Raw genomic sequence first — 25271 nt, 5'->3', positions numbered from 1 at the left:
AAGGAGGGAACACTTCCGGCTCTTAAGATATAGCTCTGCTTGTGCACGTGATGTAAGCCGGTCTGCGCTGCGTTCTATTGGCCTTCGGAAAACTGGAAATGACGTAGGTGGAACTGACGTCTTATTTTTTTTTCCAGCGGGCCGAAGTGTGTGTTTCCCGCGCTTGTAGGAGTTTGAGTGGTAGTCGTTTGGGCTCCAGGGTAGTAATGGGCGACGTTTTTGAGGGAGCGCGGTGTCGCGTGAATAGTGCCATGTTGTCGCGCTATATCGGCAGCGCCGTCTGCTTCGTAGGCCGTGTGGAGAAGGTAATAAGTGTCGCCAGTAACTATTGCACTTTTTATTACTCTCCCTCGTGGATAGCTCGAGCTCTGTTGCTGGTTTTGGGTAACTTGCCATATATAGAGGCCTGAGGATAAAAACGGAACGCTTCCGCTCAAAACAGTAATGGGATGACTTATTTTGCACTGTCTAAAAGACGTATAGGGGGAGAGGTAACCCGTATGGAGCGGCAGTTTGTACCCTGTGCACCTTCTTGGGCAGACCAGGCGAATCGTTTCGGTTTTTATCATCTTGTTATATCCTAAGGTCTTGCTGGGTTTAGTTTCTTCTGGGCTGCAGGTGCGGTTCCCCAATTCTGTAGCCTTGCTTTTCTTTCTTTAGAGCAGATTTTACTGCTGTATTTTCGGTCATTGTAGCCTCTTTAGGTACAAAATAAGTACTTTTATATAGGTAAACCGCTTTGAATGTAGTTGCAAAGTACCACGTGACGGAAAGGCGGTATATGAAGTCCCATTTCCCTTTAGGAGTATTGCTGCCTCTAATCTGTGGCATTTTCACTTCAGACAGGGTTGGTGCCACAACAGCAGGACGAATCAGCTGTATGTGCAGATGTTTGAAAGCAAAAAAAAACCTTCCAGCAGACCCTAGAATAAAGTATATCAGTGAAAAGATCAAGTGACTATGGGCCCAATGCGCAAAACTGTGGTGCTAGAGGCAAGTGCACATGTCCCATAGTGCAATGGGATGTAATTTTTATGTGCACTGGTAAAGAGCACAAGGGGAAGAAATGTCAGGCCTCATAGACCTACCAACCAGGAACTGTACTAAATCATCTCGTACGTTCCTGAATCTACATTATCCCAACTACAAAGGACTAAAATATAAACTAACATATACATCTAGTTTCTCTTACATAGCTACGCAAATCTGTAATGAACTACCAAAAACCATAAAACAACCCACGACATAATGAATTCCTGTAAATTATTGAAGACCAACTTATTCAAGAAAGCTTACCATAATAACGCACCCTAATTGTCAATTAACAAGATGTACACTGGACTTTCACAATATCTAATTCTTTATTTCCTATCGTTCATACTAATTTTGAAGTTTAATATTCATGATTGTTTCAAACTAAGTTATCCCGATTTTTTATTATAAGATGAACTTTCCTTCCTGAATACTTACTCCATTCTGTCTCCTCTACCTTAACTATATATTTCTTTTTTTCCGGAACTGGTAATCACCATTACGGACATATGTAAGCCACATTGAGCCTGCAAATAGGTGGGAAAATGTGGGATTCAAATGTTGTAAATAAATAAATAAAATAAAATGTGACAGACTTGTGTAGAAGAGCTATGCTTACTGTGAAACTCCTGTGTGCAAGCGCCAGGCAAAACAGGAAGTGCAAGCGCATATTGGTGCCACAAAATATAAGCCCCCTCTAAAAACTTTTGTAGTTTAAATCCACAAAAGGCTCACACCAAAGCACAGGAAAGCAGGCGCCAATGCCCTACCTCAACACCCAGCTTTGCTTGGACTCCCAGACATGTTTTTTTTTTCTCACTGTCTGCACTGCAGGCTGTACAAGCTTCTTTCTCCTTTCAAAAGAAGCCAAAAAAATGGCAATTTAATATGAAAAATGCAGAATAAATCCTCAAAATCCAAATGTCATCCCAAATCTGGCAGTGTGTTTTTGATGTTAAGGCTAGTGTTAGTTTCTGCGCTGGCTTCTGAGCATTTGAATACCTAATTACCTCTTTTGAATCCATTTCAGTGTATTTAAATGCAATTTGCGCTGATGTTCAGTACACGTTTTAGCATGCATGCTGGAGCATTAATGTGCATCAGTTCCACCGCTATTTGCTCCGAGTGCTGATGTAAGGTTTTCTGCATCAGGGCCTACTAGTCTTGTTTGCACAGCAGTGCTGTGACTGTGTTATGGAGGGCATGTTTTAGATTTTCTGACCTTTTCACTGTTATACCCCCTGAGGTAGCTCAATAGTGGGTGAAATGTGAACCACCTCAGGTACTTGTCTCAATAAAGGAACTTTATGCAAGAACTTACCTCTGGGATCTGCTGTTTTTTTTTGTATTTGTACTACTTGCGGATTGAAAGAGCCTCTCTTGTTTTGCAGTTGTATAAAAGTACCTAAGTTGAAAAATTTTGCTTTCTGCCTGTTTCCCTTTCTTGGTACCCAATCCTCAAAATTCAAGGTTGACCTTAAAACATAGTTCTTCAACCTGGCTATAGTGGGTAGTCCTGACTATCCTCTCTGGGTCCATGGGTAAGCAGATATAGATACCTGGATAGCGCTGTGGCAGTCTGTAAAGATATTTAATAGCACTATGCGGATGTTGTCGCTGCATATTTGCTTGGTTGGACTTACCTGGGTGACAGGTGCTGTTGCCTGGATGGGTCCTTTTAAATAATCAACCTCAAACTTTCCAGATGGATAAACATTTAATTGGGCAGAGTCAAAATTGCCAGAAGTGGTAAAAGCAGTTATTGTTTAAAAAAGGTCTGAACAAATTTCTGCAGGTGAAGGAAGGGGCAGGTCATGGGTGTTCCCAGGATTTAGGCGCACAGTTATAGAATACTTCAATTCTCATGCCTAATTGGCAGTAGTTAGCTGTGAGCATTACACCAGCTGTTGGTGTAAATGCTTGTGCCTAAAGTTAGGTATGAAAATGATTTAAGCTAGTATTGTATAAAGACAGTTCCATGTGGAACTTAGCACACATCATCTCGGCACCTAACTTTGGGACTCCATACCCTTTGTGTCCAGATGAATGTGCTTCTGACTTCCTCTTTCCTCTCCTTTCCCAGTGATTGGGGATCTTGTGTTCTCTGTTTCTTTACCTCTATATTTTATTGTAAACTTTTATTTTTAAGAGCACTATACAAAATCTCAAACATTAATAAGTCATGTTTTTTCTACATGAATACTGTAATCTTGAACATCAGGTATGTTTTTTGCCCTCTAGGACTAAAGCTGAGAGGAACTGGTCGCTTCTGCACCAAGTTTTCTGGTTTCAAGGCATTGTTGTGCCTGTATTATTAGACTTAATAGTGCACACAATTGTGTCCTGACTTTTTTTTTTTAATATAAGGTGTCAATTTATGATAAGGGCCTTCAGGTAAGGAACCTACTGGCCCTTCTCAGTATTTGTTCCACCATAGAAACATAGATGGATATGCCCCACATCATCTGCTCAATATGATGGTTAGGATTGTAACTGCAGCTCTATAGAGGTTATGTTTGAAGTGCAAAACATGCTTGATTTCCTTCCTTTTGCCTTTTTATTTTCTTCACTGTTTTTTCTCTGCTATGTCCTCTGAATTTCCAAGCATCCACTACTCTCCACAAAGAAATATAATTGAATGCCTTATAGTCACTGTAGGACTATAGTGTGTTCTATTCCATTCATGATGATTCTAGTAGAATATTTATTTCAACACAAAATCCTTGTTTCAAAGATTTATCTGCATCAAGGGCTTATCAAGCTGTCCACAAGTTTAATGGCATATCTATTCTTCATTCTTGACTAGTAATAAAGAGTGAGGGAAAAACCCCAGTGATGAACTTTGTGGAAAGAGTGTGGTTCACCAATTTCTGGAGCTTAGGTGACAACCAGTGGAGACTTAGAAAAACAGATAACACCATATCATATATATATATATTTATCACCATATCATATATATATATATATATATATATATATATATATATATATATATATATATATATAAAATCTACCCCTCCCCCCCAAATTATTCTTTTGCTACAACTGAAGAATGCTAGGTATAGGAATCAAAAAGCAAAAATTGTTTTATTTTCCTCTGAGTGGTCTTATCAACCTCCTGATACAGCAGTTTTAGAAAAAGTGACTTCTTGGGATTGAAAAAACATTTACAGGAGTCAGTCCCTTTCAGGATCAAAAGCACATGTAATAACTGATGTTGACAGCACCGTCACATTGGTCTCCAAACTCTCCAGGAGCTCAGTATGTAAGCAGATATCCAGCCCATATGGGTAGAGTGGCACCATTAAAAGAAGCAGCTGCTGAGTGTTTGCTCTAAGATGCACACCAGTGGACAGGAGTCTCTTACAGCAAGGAAAGTACAAAAAACGATGGGTCAGGATAGCAGAGCCCTGTCCCCTCCTTGTTGCTGTGGTGGGAGGATTGGGACTTCTTTGATGGTGAAATGGCAGCAGCAGTTGCATTTAGACTCAGTTTAGAGGAGATCAGTAGGTGTTGGGGATGGATCTGGAGATGGAAGAAAGCTAAGGAAGGACAGGATGCTGGGAAAAGGGAAGAGGCAGGAGGTATGGAAAGGAACGGGGAAGGGCAGAGGAATCAGGATGGTTATAAATGAACAGTGCATAGATACTGTCACATAGATTGCATGTATATTTTTATTTTACAATTCTAAAAAAAAAAATAATTTAATCTGCACATATATGCATGTGCCATACCTTCCTCCCCACCCTGCTGTATACACGAACAACATACCACTTAGTACATTTTTTTCTACTGCAGCAGAACATCGAAATGAGTTTGACACTCTGAGCTATCAAATGAGATCTGAAGAAGCTGTGTTAGTGGCACTTTTAATACAGTAATCAGGTTTTTAAACATTTCCGCAGGAGAAATGGAATTCTGTGAAAAACGAGTGTGAAGTACATCTTCTCTCTGCATTTTCCAGCTTTTCTAAATTATTGTGTTACTATTGAGTCTCATAAAGTCCTTGTCCCTTGTATTTGCTGAGCCATCATCATAGTTAAATGAGAGGCAATTCTGTAACTGAGCGCCTTCATTTATGAGCCTCTTGTGTGTTTAAATATAATGAATACTTGCACTTTCATGGGTAAGTGACTAAGGGCGTTCTGTAAGATCATGCTTAGGTGGCATGGGGTCCTTTTAGAAAGACGCGCTAGTGTTTTTATCGCGTGCTAAAAATAAGCGTGCGCTAAACACTAGAGACACCCATATATTCCTATGGGCGTCTCTAGCGTTTAGCTAAAAATGCAACTGCACTTTTGTAAAAGACCCCATAGTGCATAAATGGAAGGGCGTGGGCAAGACTGCCATTTATGTAAGGTGTGCACACCCTTGCCATATGTTTGTACCTGTAATCATGTCAGGTCTATAGCTGGTGTAACTGCAGGCATGTAAATATAAGGCACCCTGATGCCAGGTTGCACTAGTATTCTATAATAGTATCTGGGCACCCAGATGATATCACAGAGCAGGTTTCCAGGGGTTTATTACTGTTTGCTTTGTTCAGAGTCATCAAAGCCAAGGTTCCGAGCTATTTCTTGTTACTGCTGGCTTGTCAAGTTGTATTTTTGCATTGTTCTTCTATGATTTGTGTTGGCTGTTAATAAACAGATTAATAATGCAGAGTAGGTTTCCATTGCACTTCATCAGGGTACCTAAAAGGAGGCATCTGCTTATAAAATTGCCTCCATACTATTTAATACGTTAGTTCAACATCCTGTGCCTTAATATTCCTAATTTTCTTGATTAATTTATACAGAAATAAAACATTTTCTGTGAAGCATATACCTTCCCACACTGTCTCAAAATTGAAAACAGCCAACCTAACCAAAATTGATGAATCCTGATTCTTTACCATCCCCTCATCAGCACAAAAAGGCCTATCAGAAATTTAAAGAAGATAGAGCTATACCTGCTTTAGATTGGAGCTCCAGTGGGGACCACTTTGGAGTTCTAAACAACCCTGCAGAAGGATCTTTTATGGGCTTCTCTTCATCCTGACCAGAGACAGCAACTTTTCCTTCTGTAGCACTTGTCTCAACAGCTGTGTATTCTGTGGTGGAGGGGAGGCATATTCACACCTCTGGAGTTAGGAAACATGCAGGGCTGGAGTCCTGGCAAGGGGAAACATGCAAGGCTCTTCCTCTCGCCAAAGCACCCAAGGACATTGCCACAGGAGGAACAGTTATTGTGCCAGGACTATGAGCTCTGCAAAAGTCACACCTAAGTATAATCCCCATTTACCCATAAAATAAAGTGAGAACAAAGAAACCATATTCATTTAAAAAAGAAACAGAGAACACTGAGCAGAAACTCAGCAGCTTCCTCGCTGCTGTCATCTTACGTTCCTGATGTGTTTCTAATACCAATTAAATTTACAAAAAAAAAAAAAAAAAGGCGATGACCCTATGATTATATTCTGGAACAAATACCCAGATGTCATCATACACTACATTTGGCATAAGAATTTCAGATGACATTTCAGGATGAAGTTTTGTATACAACTGATTTTTATTCCTCTGTTGGATTGCTTTTTGTTATTAGTACAAGACTTAAGCAGTCAGTATTAGTGGTCATTCAAATCTCTCAGACACCAACTTTGGTAAATTGTTGACCAAACCTATAAAGTGGATCACTTGAAATTGTACATGCTATAGATTTGCAGATTCCATTTCCACTTCTTGGTAGGCTTCTAACATTTTATCATGCTTCAATAACTTGATTCCTTCTTTGTGATTATGCTGCCTTATGCCATTGGGACAGGGCTGTGCAAGTCTAATGGTGGTTACAGAGGGAATAATTCTGAAGCAGGGGAAATGAATTTGGCCAGGAGATGCTACATAATTTTGTTTTTCATTTTAGGTCCATCCAACTGGAACTACTTTCATCCTTTCAGATGGAGAAGGCAAACATGCAACCATTGAACTTGGTGAACCTGTATGTTTTCATGCTATAACTGATGCTTTGATGCTTAGTTAGAATTTACTATAGAACTGGGGAGGTTTTTGTTAAAGTGATTATTTCAAGTACATCAAGTAAAATGTTCACTCGCACAGCATGCAGTTAGAATTTTGCCAGTGATGCATACCTTACTGCTAATGTAATTGCAGACCCTTATAATAGTAAAATGTTTATTTTATTTTATAGACATTGTGTGAATGATTGTATTTTCTCTTTGTTATAGATTTCATTACAGCAGTTAGCTATAAATTGCTAATGGCTTCTCTTCATTTTGTGCATAAATTGTAATTGAAATGATGGGCTTTTGCTTTTAAGTTCTGTAGTTGGCTATTTGGCTTGAATGCTTGGGTACAACTCATAGTTTTATCATTTCTGAATGTCCTCAAAGGCATTTCTTAGTACTTCAGTGGAGAGGGGGGAGAAGTTTCTTAGACAGCATCAGTTTATTCAGTATAAAATAGGCATGATGGAAGTGAAGTATTCAGTTGTGGAGGGTAAAAGAACAAATGACTGTCCAGTGTACAGGATCTTGTGTCCCTAGGCTGACTATTGTGCGAGAGGAGAGAGGAAAGGGCAGGGATGGAAAAAAACATTTACAAAACAAACAGAAATCAGCCAAAGATTTTTAGGAGACAGGGAAACTTCCTTTTCAGCTTTTTTTTTTGGCATTTTTAGGTTCTTTTTAGCCATCTTGCTTGATATTTTTATGTTTTGGAAGTTTCCCTTACTTTTTCACTATTGTTTTCTGTTTTGTCTATTTTTGTTGTTGTTTCTTTTCCTTTTAATTTCTATGTTGCTTTTCTTTAGTTCTACCCCTTCTCCTTCTTGGCACTTCTCCTTCATTTTGTTTTTCTTTTTTTTCTGTTTCTTGTCTCTCCTTCCCACGTCATCTCATTTTCTTCCCTTTCCTCCAGTCTCTTTCCCACATGGCTTGATAAGCAGGGCAATTCCCAGAGCATGCTTTCTCACACTGAGTATCACTGTCTCAGCCTAGGCCCTGCCAGTGGTTGCTTTAGCCACATTTTTCTGCTAGTCTTTAACAGCAGCAGCAGGAGCTGCTATGTGTTTCCTTTGGTTGTGCCGGCAATGGCAGTAGCTTGATCTCTCTCGGTGCAGAGTTTGAGCAGTGGTGGTCATACCAGTCTCTCTCCTGGGTCTGACCCAGCCGGCAACAGCTGCATCTCTCCACTTGGCCTTGTTAATGGTAGCATGTCTTCCTGGTCCAGCACCTGTGCAACTTAGTGCCTAGGTGTATTTTTTTAAATGCCTAGGTGTATTTTTTTTAATGTGTGTGCCGAAAGAAGGGAAAATTTAAAATGAAAAAGAGTGGCCAAGTATTTAAACTTTGCCTTGGTGAGATACTTGGATGATTTTTGTTTTTCTTCCTTCTCTGATGTGCTGAATATTACATACTCCAACTGTACTTCAACTCTTTGATTTTTTTTTTTAATGTACCTTATCTGTTGGCTAGGGTCCTCTCAGAAATGAAACTGAAGCTTTCATTGAACATGCTCAGAGTTTTTGATGTTAGTATTAGGAGCCAAAGATGGAAATTGGTGTGTGTGTGTGGGGGGGGGGGGGGGGGGGGGGGGTCTTATAGGTAGGAGAAAGAGACAAAAGACAGTACTGTAAGCTTCAGGTGTAGACTTTTCCTTCTAGAGATTTTCACATTGATTAAACATGTACATATTTCCTACTGATAAAGTCCTAAGCAGATTTTCGTATGCTTTATACAGAGCTTTCACAAATGACCATGAACTGTTTTCTTAATGATGCAATAAAGCAACTTTTAATTGAAGATCTATTATCTAAAAGCTCCAATATATGTTAAAAAAACAAACAAACCCCCCCCCCCCACAAAAAAAAACAGTCAATGAAATATCCTACATTTTCTGGGAATACTTCTCTGGAAGATCAGTACCCCAAACTCTCATTCATCACTGAGGGTACAGACTGAGGCAGGCATAAAACTGACAGATATGTGCAACAGCTTGTACTGTGGGGACTTGGAGTTTGTGCACTGCTACAGGTCCAGTGACCCTGCCCTCCCTCTCTGTGCTTTTTTTTTTCCAAAGCAGCCGCATGCTGCCAAGAGGAGGGAGGGTGCTTGTGTCACCGGTGGCACTGCTTATACTCATTCTACACAGAATGCCCATGCTGGCTATGATGATGAGGAGCAATGAGGAAGAGAATGATGCAAAAATAAAGGGAGGAAGAGAGGTGGAAGGAAGAAATGGTGGGGGAGGGGAGCAATGGACTGGAATGTGATGGTAAGGGTGATATTGGTGTTTGCTTAGACAAAAGGTGAAGGGAGAAGGTGAGAGATGGAGAAATACAAGGGAAGAGAGGGAGAGACAAAGGGCATATATAAGGAAGGTGGAAGGGATAGATGGGGAAGGTAAGAGGAGAAGAACTAAGAAAGGAAGGTGAGAAGGGAGAATGGAAATTAGAAAAGACAGGAGAGAAGGGGTGGATGTGGAAGGCATGAAGGGAAAAGAGAAGATGGGAGTGTGTAAGGGGAACAAGGAGAGGGATTAGAGAAGGGTGGGGGAGGAATGAGAGGGAAGAAAAGCCCTTTGGAGACAGGGAAGTACTTACTGTATCTGAATGTAACTCACATTGAACTACCACCGTAAAGGTGTGAGTGAAATACTAAATAAAAAATTTTTTCAAAAAGGGCAATAAGGAAAAGATGATAGAAAAGAGGTGAGAGTTGTGTGATAGGAACATACAGGGGTAGTACTATATAACAGGTAGCAATGGGTAAATGTGAGAAGACCAAAAAGGGAGAGGGGGTTTGAGAGAACAGTAGGGAAAGGAAATGCGAATGCTACTACTACTACTAATCATTTTTATAGCTGTGCATATTATAAAATGCTTAAATGTGAATGTTAAAATACTGACTAACGCATGCGTCAACCTTTTCCTACCTGAGCACACAACTCTGGAACGCGCTGCCACGGAACTTAAAAACGAACTATGAACTAACCAACTTCCGCAAACTACTGAAAACCCATCTCTTCAACAAGGCTTACCACAAAGATCAACAAACATGAACTCCTACACATATATCCAGAACTGTCTTACAAAATATGCTTGTCAAACTACTATCTTGTTTCATCATTATTATGTTACCCAAAATCCTTCTGTTATACTAATTGTATATTTTCTTACATATTTCCATTATTCATGATGTATTGTAAGCCACATTGAGCCTGCAAAGAGGTGGGAAAATGTGGGATACAAATGCAATAAATAATAAATAGGTACTTTCTGTGTCCCTAAAGGGCTCACAACCTAAGGTTTTGTACTCTGGTACTCTTTACCAGAGGATGCGCTAACAGTGGTTAGCGTGTCTGGGTTTAAAAAAGAGTTGAAGCTACAGTGTGGTAAATTTAAAACGAATCGGAGAAAATTTTTCTTCACCCAACGTGTAATTAGACTCTGGAATTCATTGCCGGAGAACGTGGTACGGGCGGTTAGCTTGACGGAGTTTAAAAAGGGGTTAGATAGATTCCTAAAGGACAAGTCCATAGACCGCTATTAAATGGACTGGAAAAATTCCTCATTTTTAGGTACAACTTGTCTGGAATGTTTTTACGTTTGGGGAGCGTGCCAGGTGCCCTTGACCTGGATTGGCCACTGTCGGTGACAGGATGCTGGGCTAGATGGACCTTTGGTCTTTCCCAGTATGGCACTACTTATGTACTTATGTACATAATCTGTTATTGAGACAGACATGGAGAAGCATCTACTTGCCCTGGTATTGGTAACATGGAATGTTGTTACTATTTGGGTTTCTGCCAGGTACTTGTCACCTGGATTGGCCACTGTTGGAAACAGGATATTGGGCTAAATGAACCATTGGTTTGACCCAGCATGGCTATTCTTTTGACAGTGGCAGCCAAGTGAAGGAAAATGGAGACTGAAGAATCCAAAGACTCTACAGTTGCCAAGCAGTAAGCACAGTTAGGAATGCCTAGTAGAAAAGCCAACCGTATCTGTGGCATGGATGGGAGAGGTTGGGGTGTAATTGAAGTGGTATGCAGTGGAATGGGAGTGTCCAATATCCTGAATGAACTTGGTCCAAACCATTTCAGATAAAAGGTGCTCTACTGTTGTATTTTTATCTTCCCTAGCTAGAAGAAGAGATCTCTGGAGTTCTTGAAGTAGTTGGAAGAGTTACACCCAAAGCAACTATCATGGGGATGTCATATATTCTGTTCCGAGAAGAGAAGACTGCTTTCGGTAAGTGAAAGACTTCATGTGTCTTTTGATATCTAGGAAAAGTAGAGTTACACTTTCAATACTGCTTCTATTTAATCATTCTGTTAATTTTTATTTCCAGTGCTTCTTACCCATCCAGTGACTAGTATAGAATGCAAATTGGAACAAAGGACTATTTGTCTAGATTATCCATCCCAACTGTTTCTGACACAGACAAGTTCTGTGCAAATTGTTACAGTTGCAATGATCAGAACTTAACTTGGGATCCATCCCATCCTGTGTGGCCATGGGCAGCACCGTCACCATGTGACAGGGCTGCCCCAGGACAATTTTCAGTTCATTTTATTTGGGTTTTTATTTCTTTCTTTTTTTTTTATTTAACAGATCTTGGACTTTATAATGAAGCTCTGAAGGTCATCCATGAATTTCCTCAGTACTATCCATTTGGAGCTGCGGGAAGCAATTGAGAATCTTTATCTTGGTCTCCGAACACTGCAGGATACTGGATATGACTTTCTATAATGTCTTTGACATTCAGCATACTCATAATGCACAGATTTCCCGAATTCTCATGCGTTGGATTGACCTATCCACCACTGAAAGGAAACGCGAAAGCTCCAGCTCATTTGGCCTTTAAAGGTTTTAGTTCTTTCTGTCATTCTTTAGGATTGTTTCCACTTTGCTATTGAACTTCATCATTGTATATCTGGACATAATCCACTAGCTACATCACTTACCAGCAGTCATTCTGTAGAGCTTCTCATCTTCAACCAGCTATGAGAGCAGCACCTTATCTTCTTCCAGAATTGGTGAGCTGTATGTTCAGGAGTCAGCTGTCCAAGAACCACAAGGTCACGTTCCAACATCACAAGATGCTTTGTAAAAGGTCAATTGCTTTGTCCTGTGAATGTTATCTGCTTAGTTTACTCATTAAATATGTATCCATCTGCCATTTGTCACCAATTATCCAGACTGTGTGGTATAGCTAATCTTCACAACTAGATATGAATACAGACCAAAATAGAGGGCATCCAGTATTGAGCCCTAGGAGAACGGTACCATCACTCTGCCTTTTTATTGCCCTCTGTTTCTGATCTCTTCCTACACAAAGAGCAAATACTGCAGAGTTGCTCTGTGATGAGAAAGTTAAGAGACTTTGCATAGTATTTGCTTAGCACCTGGAACTTACTACTGTTGGAGTAGTATAGCAGCTTGTGGTGTTCCTACAGTGGCAGTGTTCAGAGCGCCCTGGCATGTAGCTTATTTTAATTTGATATAAGCATATTTGCCAAATTAATGCTCCTATTCAATAAATGTTATTTTTTTTAAATAAACTGGAGTAAGTTTTTAAAATGTTGGTAAAGCTTTATTAAAAATACCTTTATTTAAAAATACCTGGACGCTTGCGACACAATGTAACCAAAGACCGTAACGGACATTACCTGACTCTTCTTCCCCCTTTCCCTCCCTAAGTTCCCCCCAGTTGTATCTACCATACATGTACCTCATTCTACCACAATATCATTTTATATTCATTCATACCATGTATTTGTTCAGACCGGAATCAGCTAACGCCGTTAACGGTTATATGTAAGCCACATTGAGCCTGCAAAAAGGTGGGAAAATGTGGGGTACAACTGTAACAAATAATGATTACAGAAGGCAGATCAGGGTAAATTTTAATTTTAGGGAGTAGTGCATATTGCACATTTTATTTTTTTGAAACTTTTGATACTTCAGTAACCCCCCCCTCCCAAAAAAAAAAAAAAAAATCAAACGGGATACAAATATCACAGCCCAAAGTTGAAGTAAACGTGGAGGAACATTTTTGATACGACATCTAAGTCAAACGTCAGACGTTTTATGCTAAATGTCCAATATCTGAGTAGGAAATATAGCCGTTTTTGAAATTGCAAAACATCTTTTCTTTTTTTTTTTCTCAAAAATACTGGTAGTAACAAGGCTTTGTGCTTTGTTCATTTCTTTTCAGGCCATTTTTGAAAAAAAAAAAAAGTACAAGTGAAAACTGTAGAAAATCAAGCCCTTGGGATGTAGGAGGGGCCAACATTTTAAGCAGACTGTTCCTGCAGACATCTTTTAAGAGCATCGGGGCACCTTAGGGGCCACTGCTGTGGGCTTCATATAAATGCTCCCAGGTACACATCTCACCATTGCACCCTTATCTTGTTTGCTGAGCCCTCCAAAACCCATTACCCCCAATGCACACCTTATGGGCAAAGGGGGCACCTATATGTAGGTACAGTGGGTTTCTGGTGAGTTTTGGAGGGCTCATAGTTTCCACCACAAGTGTAACAGGTAGGGAGAGAGGTATGGGCCTGGGTCCACCTCTCCACAGTGCACTGCATCCACCACTACACTACTCCAGAGACCTGCATGCTGCTCTAATGGACCTGGCTATAACATCTGAGGCTGACAAGTACTATTTTTATTCACATTTTTGGGAGGGGGGTCATCTGTGATTCCCTCCATTGGTCATCTGGTCATTTATAGCACCTTTTTGTGTCTTCTTTGTTATAAAAACAGATGTAGACCAAACCATGTAGATTTTCACCCTGGACGTTTTTGTTTTGTTCCATTATGGCTGTAAAATGTCCAAGTGTTAGGCGTGCCCCCTTGTTAGCTGGACTCATAGCAGATGAATCGCATAGACTTGTTTGCAAAACAGGTTTTGAAAATATCGATTTGGATGTTTTGAGAAGAAATTCGTCCAAATGGTTTTTGACACTTTTTAGATGTTTTTCTCTTTCGAAAATGAGCACCATTGTAAACTCAGGGCATGCAAAACACAATCGAGCTTTTCAGTTGTGCCTCTAGAACTAATTCAACAGCAAAATCAAACATCTCAATTGAAAGACACCCTTTTGTAGCACAAGGAAACAATCCAATAGGAACGTAACTCAACATTTTATTTCTCCATTGTACCATCACTAGTCCCTGTGCCATCTTCCTTCTTACCTGGCTCATGTTCTCAACAGTGCCATCATCAAGAAAATATCATCGATACAGTGCTTGCTTCAGGTCAACAAAAAGCAAAAAAGAAAGCACCAGTTTGCACAATTGGTAAGTTCCACTCATGCACCAGTAAATTTTGCACCAATGCTATCATTCTTCCAGCTTCTACAAATCACTATTCTGCAAGCAGAGCTGCCATTTATATAATCATTTACATAAAGGGTATGACTTGATAATAACAGCTTTTTAATGGCATTGGAACCCACCTTCCTTGCAGATTGCCCTGGGAAAAAAATTAACAAAACTCTTGGTACTTGCCGTTATAGTATATAACTCTAAAATTTCCACCTTGGGCAAGTTGATCTCTCTATTACACTGTTAACTTTTAGGTATATAGAGGAAAAGACTTCAGAAACTCGGTAACAGCTGAAGTTAATTTGATGAAACAGCTGACCGCTTTGCTATGCATGGGCTAAACATAAGCTCACGCTGGCAAGAATTGTCATTAGTTTCAAAAACCTCTATGGCACTGTATTGGTAACTTATACTTTAATATTTATATTGTGCAAAAAAAGTTACACCGTAGGTACTTAGCTGTGGTCTGTGCTGAGACTATTGAGAATGTCCGTGCCCAATAGTCTCAGCCAGTGGCGTAGCCAGACCTGACATTTTGGGTGGGCCTAGAGATAATATGGGTGGGCACTATGTATATAGGTATGTGTAGCACTTAATGATGGATTTCTAAGTAGTCTGCCCAATAGCTGCCCTGCATCAATATAAACCACATATATACTTAATAGAAAAACAGATTTGTAATACAGTTACATTATCCCATATCTTAAACTTGACCAGACATAAGTCTGCAATAATGGCAAACATCTCAATACACATGACAGGATCCTGCAATATAATTACAGCAATAGCATATATCCTTCAAACTTTGCTTTATAACAAATGCCTGATTAAGTAAACGTTTGAAGTCTTTTTCACTTCCTCTAGCTCTACTCTATCTCCCTTCTGATGCTGACAAAATAAAATGACCACGGTTTGGTACATATCCTTCAACCTTACATTATAATAAATATATATGCCTTATTAAGCTGTATTAAACATTTAAAATTTGGTAAATATACCTTTGAAGACTTCTTTTTTTACCGGCTATGGAATTTGTCACATATAGAGGACATAGCTAGAATGTTTCCACTTATAGCTTTCCATAGGAAAAATGTATTTAAATTTGGGTAACACCTCAATAATAATACAAAATCCCTTCACCTCCAGGTACTTTGTGAAGTAACAGAAAATCCTGCAAAGAAGCTTTTTGAGTCTATGTTGCAAACCTTAACCAATTAGGAATTAGGAGTGGAGGAGTGGCCTAGTGGTTAGGGTGGTGGACTTTGGTCCTGGGGAACTGAGTTTGATTCCCAGCACAGGCAGCTCCTTGTGACTCTGGGCAAGTCACTTAACCCTCCATTGCCTGCTGCATTGAGCCTGCCATGAGTGGGAAAGCGCGGGGTACAAATGTAACAAAAAAAAAAATGCCAATAACAGTACCTTTTAAAAAGGCAGCAGTGAATACACACAACAGCAATACGCATCTCATTGGAAAGGCCAGACAAGTCAGACTCCTAGATCCCCCACACAAACTACATGCCAGCAAAATCTCTCACCTGCTGGTTCACATGCAAAACACAGACCAACCCTCATCAATTATAGAATTAAGGACCAAAAATCAGAAATTGTCTTGTAGCCTGGCATCAGTCCTTCCCTTCCTTACCCCCCTATCCATCCTTGTAGCCTGGCATCGGCCTTTCCCTTCCCTATCCCACCATCCAGCCCTTCCCTTCTCTACTCTACCCCCAATATCCATTCCCATAGCCCAGCATCAGTCCTTCCCATCCCCACCATCCATCTGATTGGTAGGCATATGCCCCAGCCCTCCCTGCACGCAGCCTAGCATTAGACCTGTCCTACCCCCTTACCCATAACTCCCTAGTATGGCATCCCCTCACCCCCACCCAGCAACCTGCCCACATTAAATATAAAGCTTTTAAATAATAATATTATTATTATTTTAACCTGGGCACTGCAGAGGATGCACTGAGAGGGAAACGACGCGAGAGGAGACTAACTTGCCTGCGTGCCTGCCTCAGTGAGCACTGCTGCGCTGCCTTCACTTCCAGTTCGCCACGACTTGGAGAGGAGATGGGAGGGTGGGGGAGGGAGGCGACAAGCTGGACGTGGAGGGAAGAGAGAATTGCTGGACATGGAGGGGAGGGCAGGGGAGAGAGGAGAATTGTGACTTCAGGTAAAAGATTTTGGAGCACGGGAGCAGGAACGGAAGGAAGCGGGCAAGTGAGCTGGACCTCAGGAAAAAGGTGCCGGTACGCTGTACCGGCACAAAAAAAAGCATTATATGTATCCCTCATTGCTAAGTCTCTGACTCTAAAGTTTAGCAATTTCATTAAAGCAAAATGTATTTTCACATATCACAAACTCTTCCTATCCAAGGAGAATGTTTTATATAAAAAACAAACAAAAAAAAGCAATCAGATTTTCACTTACCAGCTCTTCAACACTATGTCAGCTAAACTTCCTCTTTGAAACTACTGTTGGAACCATCAGCCAATGAAATGGCTTTTAGCTGTAGCTATCCCAGGTTACCTGATAATTATGCACACATCTTTGCAGTCATGCCCTCCTCTCGGTGTACATGCTCAGAAAAAAAATCAAAAACTTTGAACCATTTAAAGATTTTAACAATTACACTATTTATTTTTTATTTCTCCCCAGTCTCACTTGCACACCTTCCTCCAAACCTGTTCTCTTTAATTTGAATGTTGTTCACTTCAAGCTCACCCCGAATGAGAAGTTCTTCCCACACCAAAGACATATATAGCACTGGTTGTATTCTTTTAAGCAACTTCAGCAGAGCGTGCCTGCCTCAGTGAGCATTGCTACGCTGCCTTCACTTCCAGTTCACCACAACGACTTGGGCAGGGGAGAGAGGAAAATCACAATGTCAGGTAAAAGATTTTGCAAGTGAGCGGACCTCAGGAAAAAGTTGCCGGCACAAAAAAAGCACTGATCAGGAGAAACCGGGTGGGCCTGGGCCCACCCGTAGCTACGCCCCTGGTCTCAGCACAGACCACAGCTAAGTACCTACGGTGGTTTTTTTTTGCATAGTATAAATATTAAAGTATAAGTTACCGATACAGTGCCATATAGGTTTTTCAGACTAATGATGATTCTCGCAAGTGTGAGCTTAAGTTTAGCCCACACAGAGCAAAGCGGTCAGCTGTTTCATCAAATTAACTTCAGCTGTTACCGAGTTTCTGAAGTCTTTTCCTCTATATACCTAAAAGTTATCAGTGTAATAGATCAGCTTGCCCTGGGAAAAAAATAAAATATATAAATACTAAGATCACCAGCAACTTCTTTCATCATTTCCATACACCATACTTTGTGATCTGATGCCAGAAAACATACAAAATACCTAAGCAAAATGTGGAAAAGATGCCCTTTACTTCAAGCATTCCTTAGATCCAGTTCCATCAATTGGAGGTAAACATATGTTAGTTGTTGCTCCACAATAGCCAGTGCAATAAAGCATTTACAAGTCTCTTTTCAAATGCAGCTATTGATACTCACTTCAGATTGACTAGTGGACTGTGAAGAGTTGGAGACTTCCCCTATGTTCCCCTCCACTAGTGCTTCTTATAGTTCTAGATCTCATGTGAGCAATGTTCTCAAAAGGGCTCAGCAAATCCATGTGAGCCACTTTATGGTGATAGCTTTTCGAGCTAGTATAAATCAGTTGGGTTTAGTGCTCTGTATCAGTCCTAAATGTGCGCTGTAAAATACTTCGGAACAGAGTCCTCCTTGAAGGTAGATGCCACCGATGGTGAGGAGAGGCTATGGTGTCTCAGGTACTCATAAGGTGGGGAGGTGTGGATGTGCTGATGTGGCAGGCTTCAAAATGATATGAGTTTAAAGCTACTTTATTTGTAGATGACTTAATGAAATTATTAAGAAATCCCTGTAAAAGCCTTCAGTGTGCCTTGGCACAGGCAGAAAGCTTTGAACACTTTTTGGGACTTTTAGGAACATCTTTGATATTCGATGTCTCCAAAGGTCAGGATAGATTTTGGGCACTTGGATTGGGATTGCAGTGGGCCCCTGGAAAGTTCACCTACTTAGGTATAATAATCCCCAGCCAAGTACAAAAATTGCATCAAATATGCCATCATTCAAGATAATGAAAACAAAAAATCCTATAGTCACTGGTAATAATACAGATACTGCAAACAAAAACCAGGACAAATGCTACTAATTCTAATATTTTTGAGATTTTTAAAAGATTTTTTAGGAAGAGTACCCTCAGAGAGATCCACTGCTTTAGTAGTTAATAATAACTTATGCCAGGTGCAATTGCACTTCATTCATTGGGTTACTCTTCATAATACCACCGTATAACGTGCTATTTTGTATCTCAAGTGTTGATGCAAACAATCAAAGAATCAAAAAACCTTCACCAAACTTATAACCAGCTGTCACTTCTAAAAAGTAAAGTTGGCCAAATGTTTGTCAAGGACGCCCTTTTTTCCATTATTGGCCGAGGACGCCCATGTGTTAAGCACGCCCCAGTCCCGCCTTCACTATGCTTCTGACATGCCCCCGGGAACTTTGGTCATCCCCACGACGGAAAGCAGTTGAGGACGCCCAAAATCGGCTTTCTGTTATGCCGATTTGGGCAACCCTGGGAGAAGGACACCCATCTCCCGATTTGTGTCGAAAGATGGGCGCTCTTCTCTTTCGAAAATAAGCCTGTTTGTAATCCATGCTTATGTATATGCTCTGTAATTTTGTTCTTTATAATAGTCTGTACCATTTTGCCTGGCAGTGACATCAGGCTCATCATTCTATAATTTTTTCAGATCACCTCTGGAACCCTTTTAAAAATTGGCATTACATTGTCCACCTTCCAATCTTCCTGCCACCTCCAATCTTCCTGTACCATGCTTGATTTAAAAAAAAATTACATTTTATTAACAATAACTCTGCCAGTGCCTTTTTCAATTCAGTCAGTACCATCCAGTCCAGACAATTTACTACTCTTTGATTTGTTAATTGCCCCATTACATCTTCCAGGTTTACTGAGATTTTTTTTTCTGACATCAGCATTGAATATGAATTCTGGTAATGGTATCTCACCACTCAACAAATCATGGACCTGTGATACTCTAATGGATGTATAAAGATGGATAGGGGAAAAAGTGTCAACTGTCACCAGGTCATAGCCTTCCAATCTCTCAACACCGGATTATTCAATGTAACCTATTGATGAATGGTATAATCATTGGCAACCCCCCCCCCCCTCTCTGTCCATGTTTTTGTCAATTATTATACCATTTAGCAATGAGTTACATTGAATAATCTGGTCTTGAGAGATTGGAAGGCTATGACCCAGTGACAGATGACACTTTTTTCCCCCCTATCTGTCTTTATACATTCATTAGTGAATCACAGGCCCATTATTTTTCGAATTGATTACTTTGAGGGAATGGACTTTTTTTGTGAGCCTTTTTGACAGATTAAGGACTGGTATCTCTTCCACATCTTCCTTGGTGAAAACTGAAGGAAAGAATTAATTTAATCTCTCCGCTATGGCCTTGTCTTCCCTGTGTGTCCCTTGTTCCCTTCGGTCATCTAGTGGTTCAAATGATTCTTTTACTGGCTTCTTGCTTCTAATATACCTAAAAAGGTTTTACTATGTGTTATTGCTTCCAACACAATCTTCTTCTGAACGTCTCTATTTGCTTTCCTTATTAGCACTTTCTATTTGACTTACCATTCCTTTTGCTGTTTCCTATTATTTCAGTTGGATCATTCCTATTATTTTCAGTTGGTTCCTTCTTTCAGTTTCTGAAGGATTTTCTTATAGTTCTAATAGCTTCCTTCTTTTTTAACTATGCCAGCTGTCGTTTGGTCTTCCTTTCTCCTTTTTTATACATGGAATACATCTGGTCTGGGCTTCTAGGATGGTATTTTAGAATAGCATCCATGCCTGATGTAACTTTTTTGACATATTTACTCCATGCTAATGGTGTAGACTTACCTAGTCAGGCAAAGCAAAATCCTATAATTCCAAGAAGTTTAATGTTTTCTTATCTGTTGACGATGAGAAAGATAACAAATAAGTATAATTTGATCTTTTAACTCTAGAGGAAGTTGCAAACTGAAAATGTAAATAAAGGTAAAGGTGAGCCGAACCATTCAAAATCTTAAATAAAAAAACAGGCCAATTTAAAAAGAATCCTAGCTTCAATGTGTAGCCAATGAAGCTTAACATAACAAAAAGAAATACAATCATAATTAGACAAACCAATGGGCCCTTTTACTCAGCCACGTAGGCACCTACGCACGCCCAGCATGCGTCAATTTGGAACTACTGCCTGGCTACTGTGTGGCCCAGGCGGTAATTTCATTTTTTACGCGCGCCCACTATGCGTGCCGGAAAATATATTTTATTTTCTGGCACGTGGTGCTAATTGGCATTGTACTCATGCTGACGATTACCACCCGGTTAACATGTGAGACCTTACTGCTGAGCGAATGGGTGGCAGTAAGGTCTCAGGCCCAAAATGGATGCGCGCCAGTTTTCATTTTGCCACACGTCCAATTTGGAAACTGTTTTTGCATCCTTAACTTTGAAGATGCACAGTAGCCTTCTTAATTGGTTGCTTATAGGGGAAGGAGGGATAAAACATAACATTTGATGGTGATGCATATACTTGATAATGGACAAATGGATGATACTTTTATGGTTAAGAAACTATGTTTCAGTTGAATATGTTTCATTGCTAATGTTTTGTGTTTTTATATTTAGCAATAAAAGAAGAGTTTTTCTAATCTTTCAAACAACACAAAAATAAGAGGACACTCCATAAAACTAATGACTAGCAGATTGAAAAAAATGTATTAAGTATTTTTTTTCACACAGTGCATGATTGTTGTGGAGTCTGTTGCCAGAGGTCAGGTCAAAATGTCTAACAAGCAGGGCTCAAGAGACGTTTGGGCTAATTATTGTGGGAAAAGTCCATAGAAAAAGCATTAACCATATAGAGGGGCCCTTTTTCTAAGCCGTGCGCACCAATTTGGAAATACTGCTCGGCTACTGTGTGGCCTGGGTGGTAATTTCATTTTGTACATGTGTCCAGTAGGCACGCCGGAAATTTTCCGGTGTGTGGCATTAATCACGCGGTAATCGGTATTGTATGCATGCTGTCGATTACTGCGTGGTTAACGCATGAGACCTTACCGCTAAGTCAATGGATGGCGGTAAGGTCTCAGGCCCAAAATGGACATGCGCCAATTTTCATTTAGCTGCAGGTCCATTTTCAGCCAAAAAAAGGACCTTTTTTGCAGGTGTGCTGAAAAATGAACCTGGCTGTGTCTAATACACACACCAGAGTAGGGAAATCCATTGCTGCCACTTCATGAGCTATGGATCTACGTTTTGGGATTTATCACATATGAATGTCTCAGACTAGCCACTGTTGGAAACCAGGTGCAGGGCTTGATGGATCTTGATGTTGGAATGTCCAAGCACTTTGGCTGAATGGAGAAGAGAAATGGTGCAGTACTGCAGTTTGTTTCACTTTTCTGCTGAGTTGCTGACAACATCATCAACCTTGGGAAAGGGAAGGCATAGATAGACTTGTTTGGATGCTTGTCATAAAGCTTCAACATGATTAGTGAGGTGCCTCCTGCTTCTGCCTACTCTCCCTTGCAAAGTAGCTTCTGTTTTGCTGGCTCCTGCAGGCACAGTTTGCTGCCTGAAATTAATAAAAAGAATGTCCTCCCAGTCATTCAGTTTGTTTAAAGGCATACAAACCAAAAGTGCCCTCATTTGTTATGTTTTACCAATCATCTGAAAAAGAATGCATACTCTTTCTACCTAGCCCTTTATGTTCAGCTAGTGTCTGAACTCTCTGTGTATAAAATCTACATTAAAAAGTAAAATGGTAATACCCACTGAGAACTGTTTTAAAACACTTTTCTCCTCCGTGGACCCACAGAAACCAAGACTTAATCTATATTGCTCTGAATAACATCCAAACAGATATTTACTCAATGCAATACTTCTGAGTCATTCTGGGGCCCTCTTAGCTGTGTAGGCGCCTACGCACGCCCAACATGCACCAATTTGGAGTTACTGCCAGCTACTTCGTGGTCCTTGCGGTAATTTCATTTTTGACGTGCGTCTGCAGAATAATTTTTATTTTCTGACGCGCATCAAGTGGCATTCTACGCGTGTAGGTCATTATCACCCGGTTAACACATGAGACCTTACTGCTAAGTCAATGGCTGGCGGTAAGGTCTCAGACCCAAAATGGATGTGTGCCAATTTTTATTTTGCTGCACATCCATTTTCGGCAAAAATGTTTAAAAAAGCATTTTTTACATTTGTGCTGAAAAATGGATCCACGTATGCCCTCAAAACCTGCACCTACACTACCGCAGGCCATTTTTCTGCGCATCTTAGTAAAAGGACCCCTCTGTTTGCATTTCCCATTTTCCTACAGTAGATGGAAGGATTACATTACATTCCAGTCTTGTATTCCGCCAATACCTTAACAGTTCAAGGCAGATTACAATTTCAAGAGGGTAGAACCAATTTGTCTAGGAATGCCAGTTCTGTGAAATAAAGGTCTATGGCCATGACTGATAAATATGAATGTGCCCTGTGGAAGTATGTAATCTATGGATTTGAGGATGAGATTTGAACTGGGAGTGCTAAGCTGAATTTGTAGTAGGTAGCATTTGCAAAAGTGTTTTATAGTTTAAATTTCTTTATTAATTTCAAATTAAACAAAGATACATCTCTTTGAATAGATACATCCATTTCAAACTTCAAAGAACATATAAAGAATATCATTACAAAGAAATTTTCTTAAGAAATGGAATTATAGTCCACTAATATAAAATGGTGGATTCGAGACGGTATAAAGCCAAAGGAAGTTAGCATAAAAAATAAGTAAATTGACGTATACTAGCAGCGGTTCTTTAAATATTTTCGGGACTTGATATTTGGGTTAAGGCCTGGTTCTTCTTCATATCAAGGAAAGACCGCAATTGTTCAGGTTCAAAAAATATATATTTTTTCTCCTTAAATATCAACATGCATTTACACGGAAATCGTAACTGGAATATCGCCCCAATTGTAAGAGATTCCTGTTTCATGTCCAGAAATTTTTTTCGCCTCTGTTGTGTCCATCGTGCAATATCTGGAAATATAGAGACCTTGCTTCCTTTAAAATCCGGATGAATATTTTTAAAATAAAGTCTCATTAAAGATTCTTTATCCTGTAGGAAAACAAATGTTACAATTAAGGTTGCTCTAGAAAAGTGTTTTATAAAGATGAGTACAGATGAACAGTACTGTCTCTTTTTTAAAGCAGCGAGAAGAGCTGCCAAAATGGTACCCTTTGGGATCTCTGTTCTGACACTTCTTTCATATTCTACATTAATTATGAAAGAATAAAAGGACAGAAGGCAATATGGCATGATTCCCATGATTTTTCATGGAAGGGAAAGAATTCATTTGTCAATTTGCTTCCCGTAGGATACAATGGGAGCATAGAAAAAAAAAAAGGGAAGCAACCAGATATACTCCTGCCCTAGGCAAAATTAAATATTTCCAGGGTGGAGATCTTCAGGAGGTGAATGAAAGACTCAAATTGTGGGGCTGAATAACTCTTTGCAGGCCAACTTGGTTTATGAAACTAGTTCAGTGTGTCTGTATCACAGTGTGTGCCTGTGCAGTCCTGGTAACCATGGGATTAAAATGGCTATTTAGCTATTAAGGATGCATATAAAAGAGCAAGATTTGTTAATCATAGTAACATATAGTAACATAGTAGATGACGGCAGAAAAAGACCTGCATGGTCCATCCAGTCTGCCCAAGAAGATAAATTCATATGTGCTACTTTTTTATTTGTACTGTCCTCTTCAGGGCACAGACCGTATAAGTCTGGCCAGCCCTATCCCCGCCTCCCAACCACCAACCCTGCCTCCCACCACCGGCTCTGGCACAGACCGTATAAGTCTGCCCAGCACTATCCCCGCCGCCCAACCACCAGCCCCGGCACAGACCGTATAAGTCTGCCCAGCACTAGCCCCGCCTCCCAACCACCAGCCCCGGCACAGACCGTATAAGTCTGCCCAGCACTAGCCCCGCCTCCCAACCACCAGCTCTGCCACCCATTCTAGGCTAAGCTCCTGAGGATCCCTTCCTTCTGCACAGGATTCCTTTATGTTTATCCCACGCATGTTTGAATTCCGTTACCGTTTTCATCTCCACCATCTCCAGCGGGAGGGCATTCCAAGCATCCACCACCCTCTCCGTGAAAAAATACTTCCTGACATTCTTCTTCAGTCTGCCCCCCTTCAATCTCATTTCATGCCCTCTCGTTCTACCGCCTTCCCATCTCCGGAAAAGCTTTGTTTGCGGATTAATACCTTTCAAATATTTGAACGTCTGTATCATATCACCCCTGTTCCTCCTTTCCTCCAGGGTATACATGTTCAGGTCAGCAAGTCTCTCTTCATACGTCTTGGAACGCAAATCCCATACCATCCTCGTAGCTTTTCTTTGCACCACTTCAATTCTTTTTACATCCTTAGCAAGATACGGCCTCCAAAACTGAACACAATACTCCAGGTGGGGCCTCACCAACGACTTGTACAGGGGCATCAACACCTCTTTTCTTCTGCTGGTCACACCTCTCTCTATACAGCCTAGTAACCTCCTAGCTACGGCCACTGCCTTTTCACACTGTTTCATCGCCTTCAGATCCTCAGATACTATCACCCCAAGATCCGTCTCCCCATCCATACCTAGCAGACTCTCACCGCCTAACACATACGCCTCTCTTGGATTTCTACTCCCTAAGTGCATCACTTTGCATTTCTTCGCATTGAATTTTAATTGCCAAACCTTAGACCATTCTTCTAGTTTTTTCAGATCCTTTTT

General features: G+C 40.4%; 1 protein-coding gene across 1 annotated transcript; it reads left to right on the top strand.

Moving 5' to 3' along the window:
* Positions 1 to 130: 130 nt before the first annotated feature.
* On the top strand, positions 131 to 12375 carry RPA3 (replication protein A3). The gene is made up of 4 exons (XM_030200949.1): positions 131 to 305; positions 6934 to 7008; positions 11172 to 11280; positions 11644 to 12375. Exons 1-4 carry the CDS (start codon positions 207 to 209, stop codon positions 11724 to 11726), a joined length of 366 nt encoding a protein of 121 aa, XP_030056809.1. The 5' UTR covers positions 131 to 206; the 3' UTR covers positions 11727 to 12375.
* Positions 12376 to 25271: the final 12896 nt, after the last annotated feature.

This window comes from Microcaecilia unicolor, chromosome 1 (assembly GCF_901765095.1).
Source record: "Microcaecilia unicolor chromosome 1, aMicUni1.1, whole genome shotgun sequence".
Taxonomy (NCBI): domain Eukaryota; kingdom Metazoa; phylum Chordata; class Amphibia; order Gymnophiona; family Siphonopidae; genus Microcaecilia; species Microcaecilia unicolor.
The sequence above is the reverse complement of the archived record's forward strand: the minus strand, read 5'-3'. Positions and strand labels throughout refer to the sequence as shown.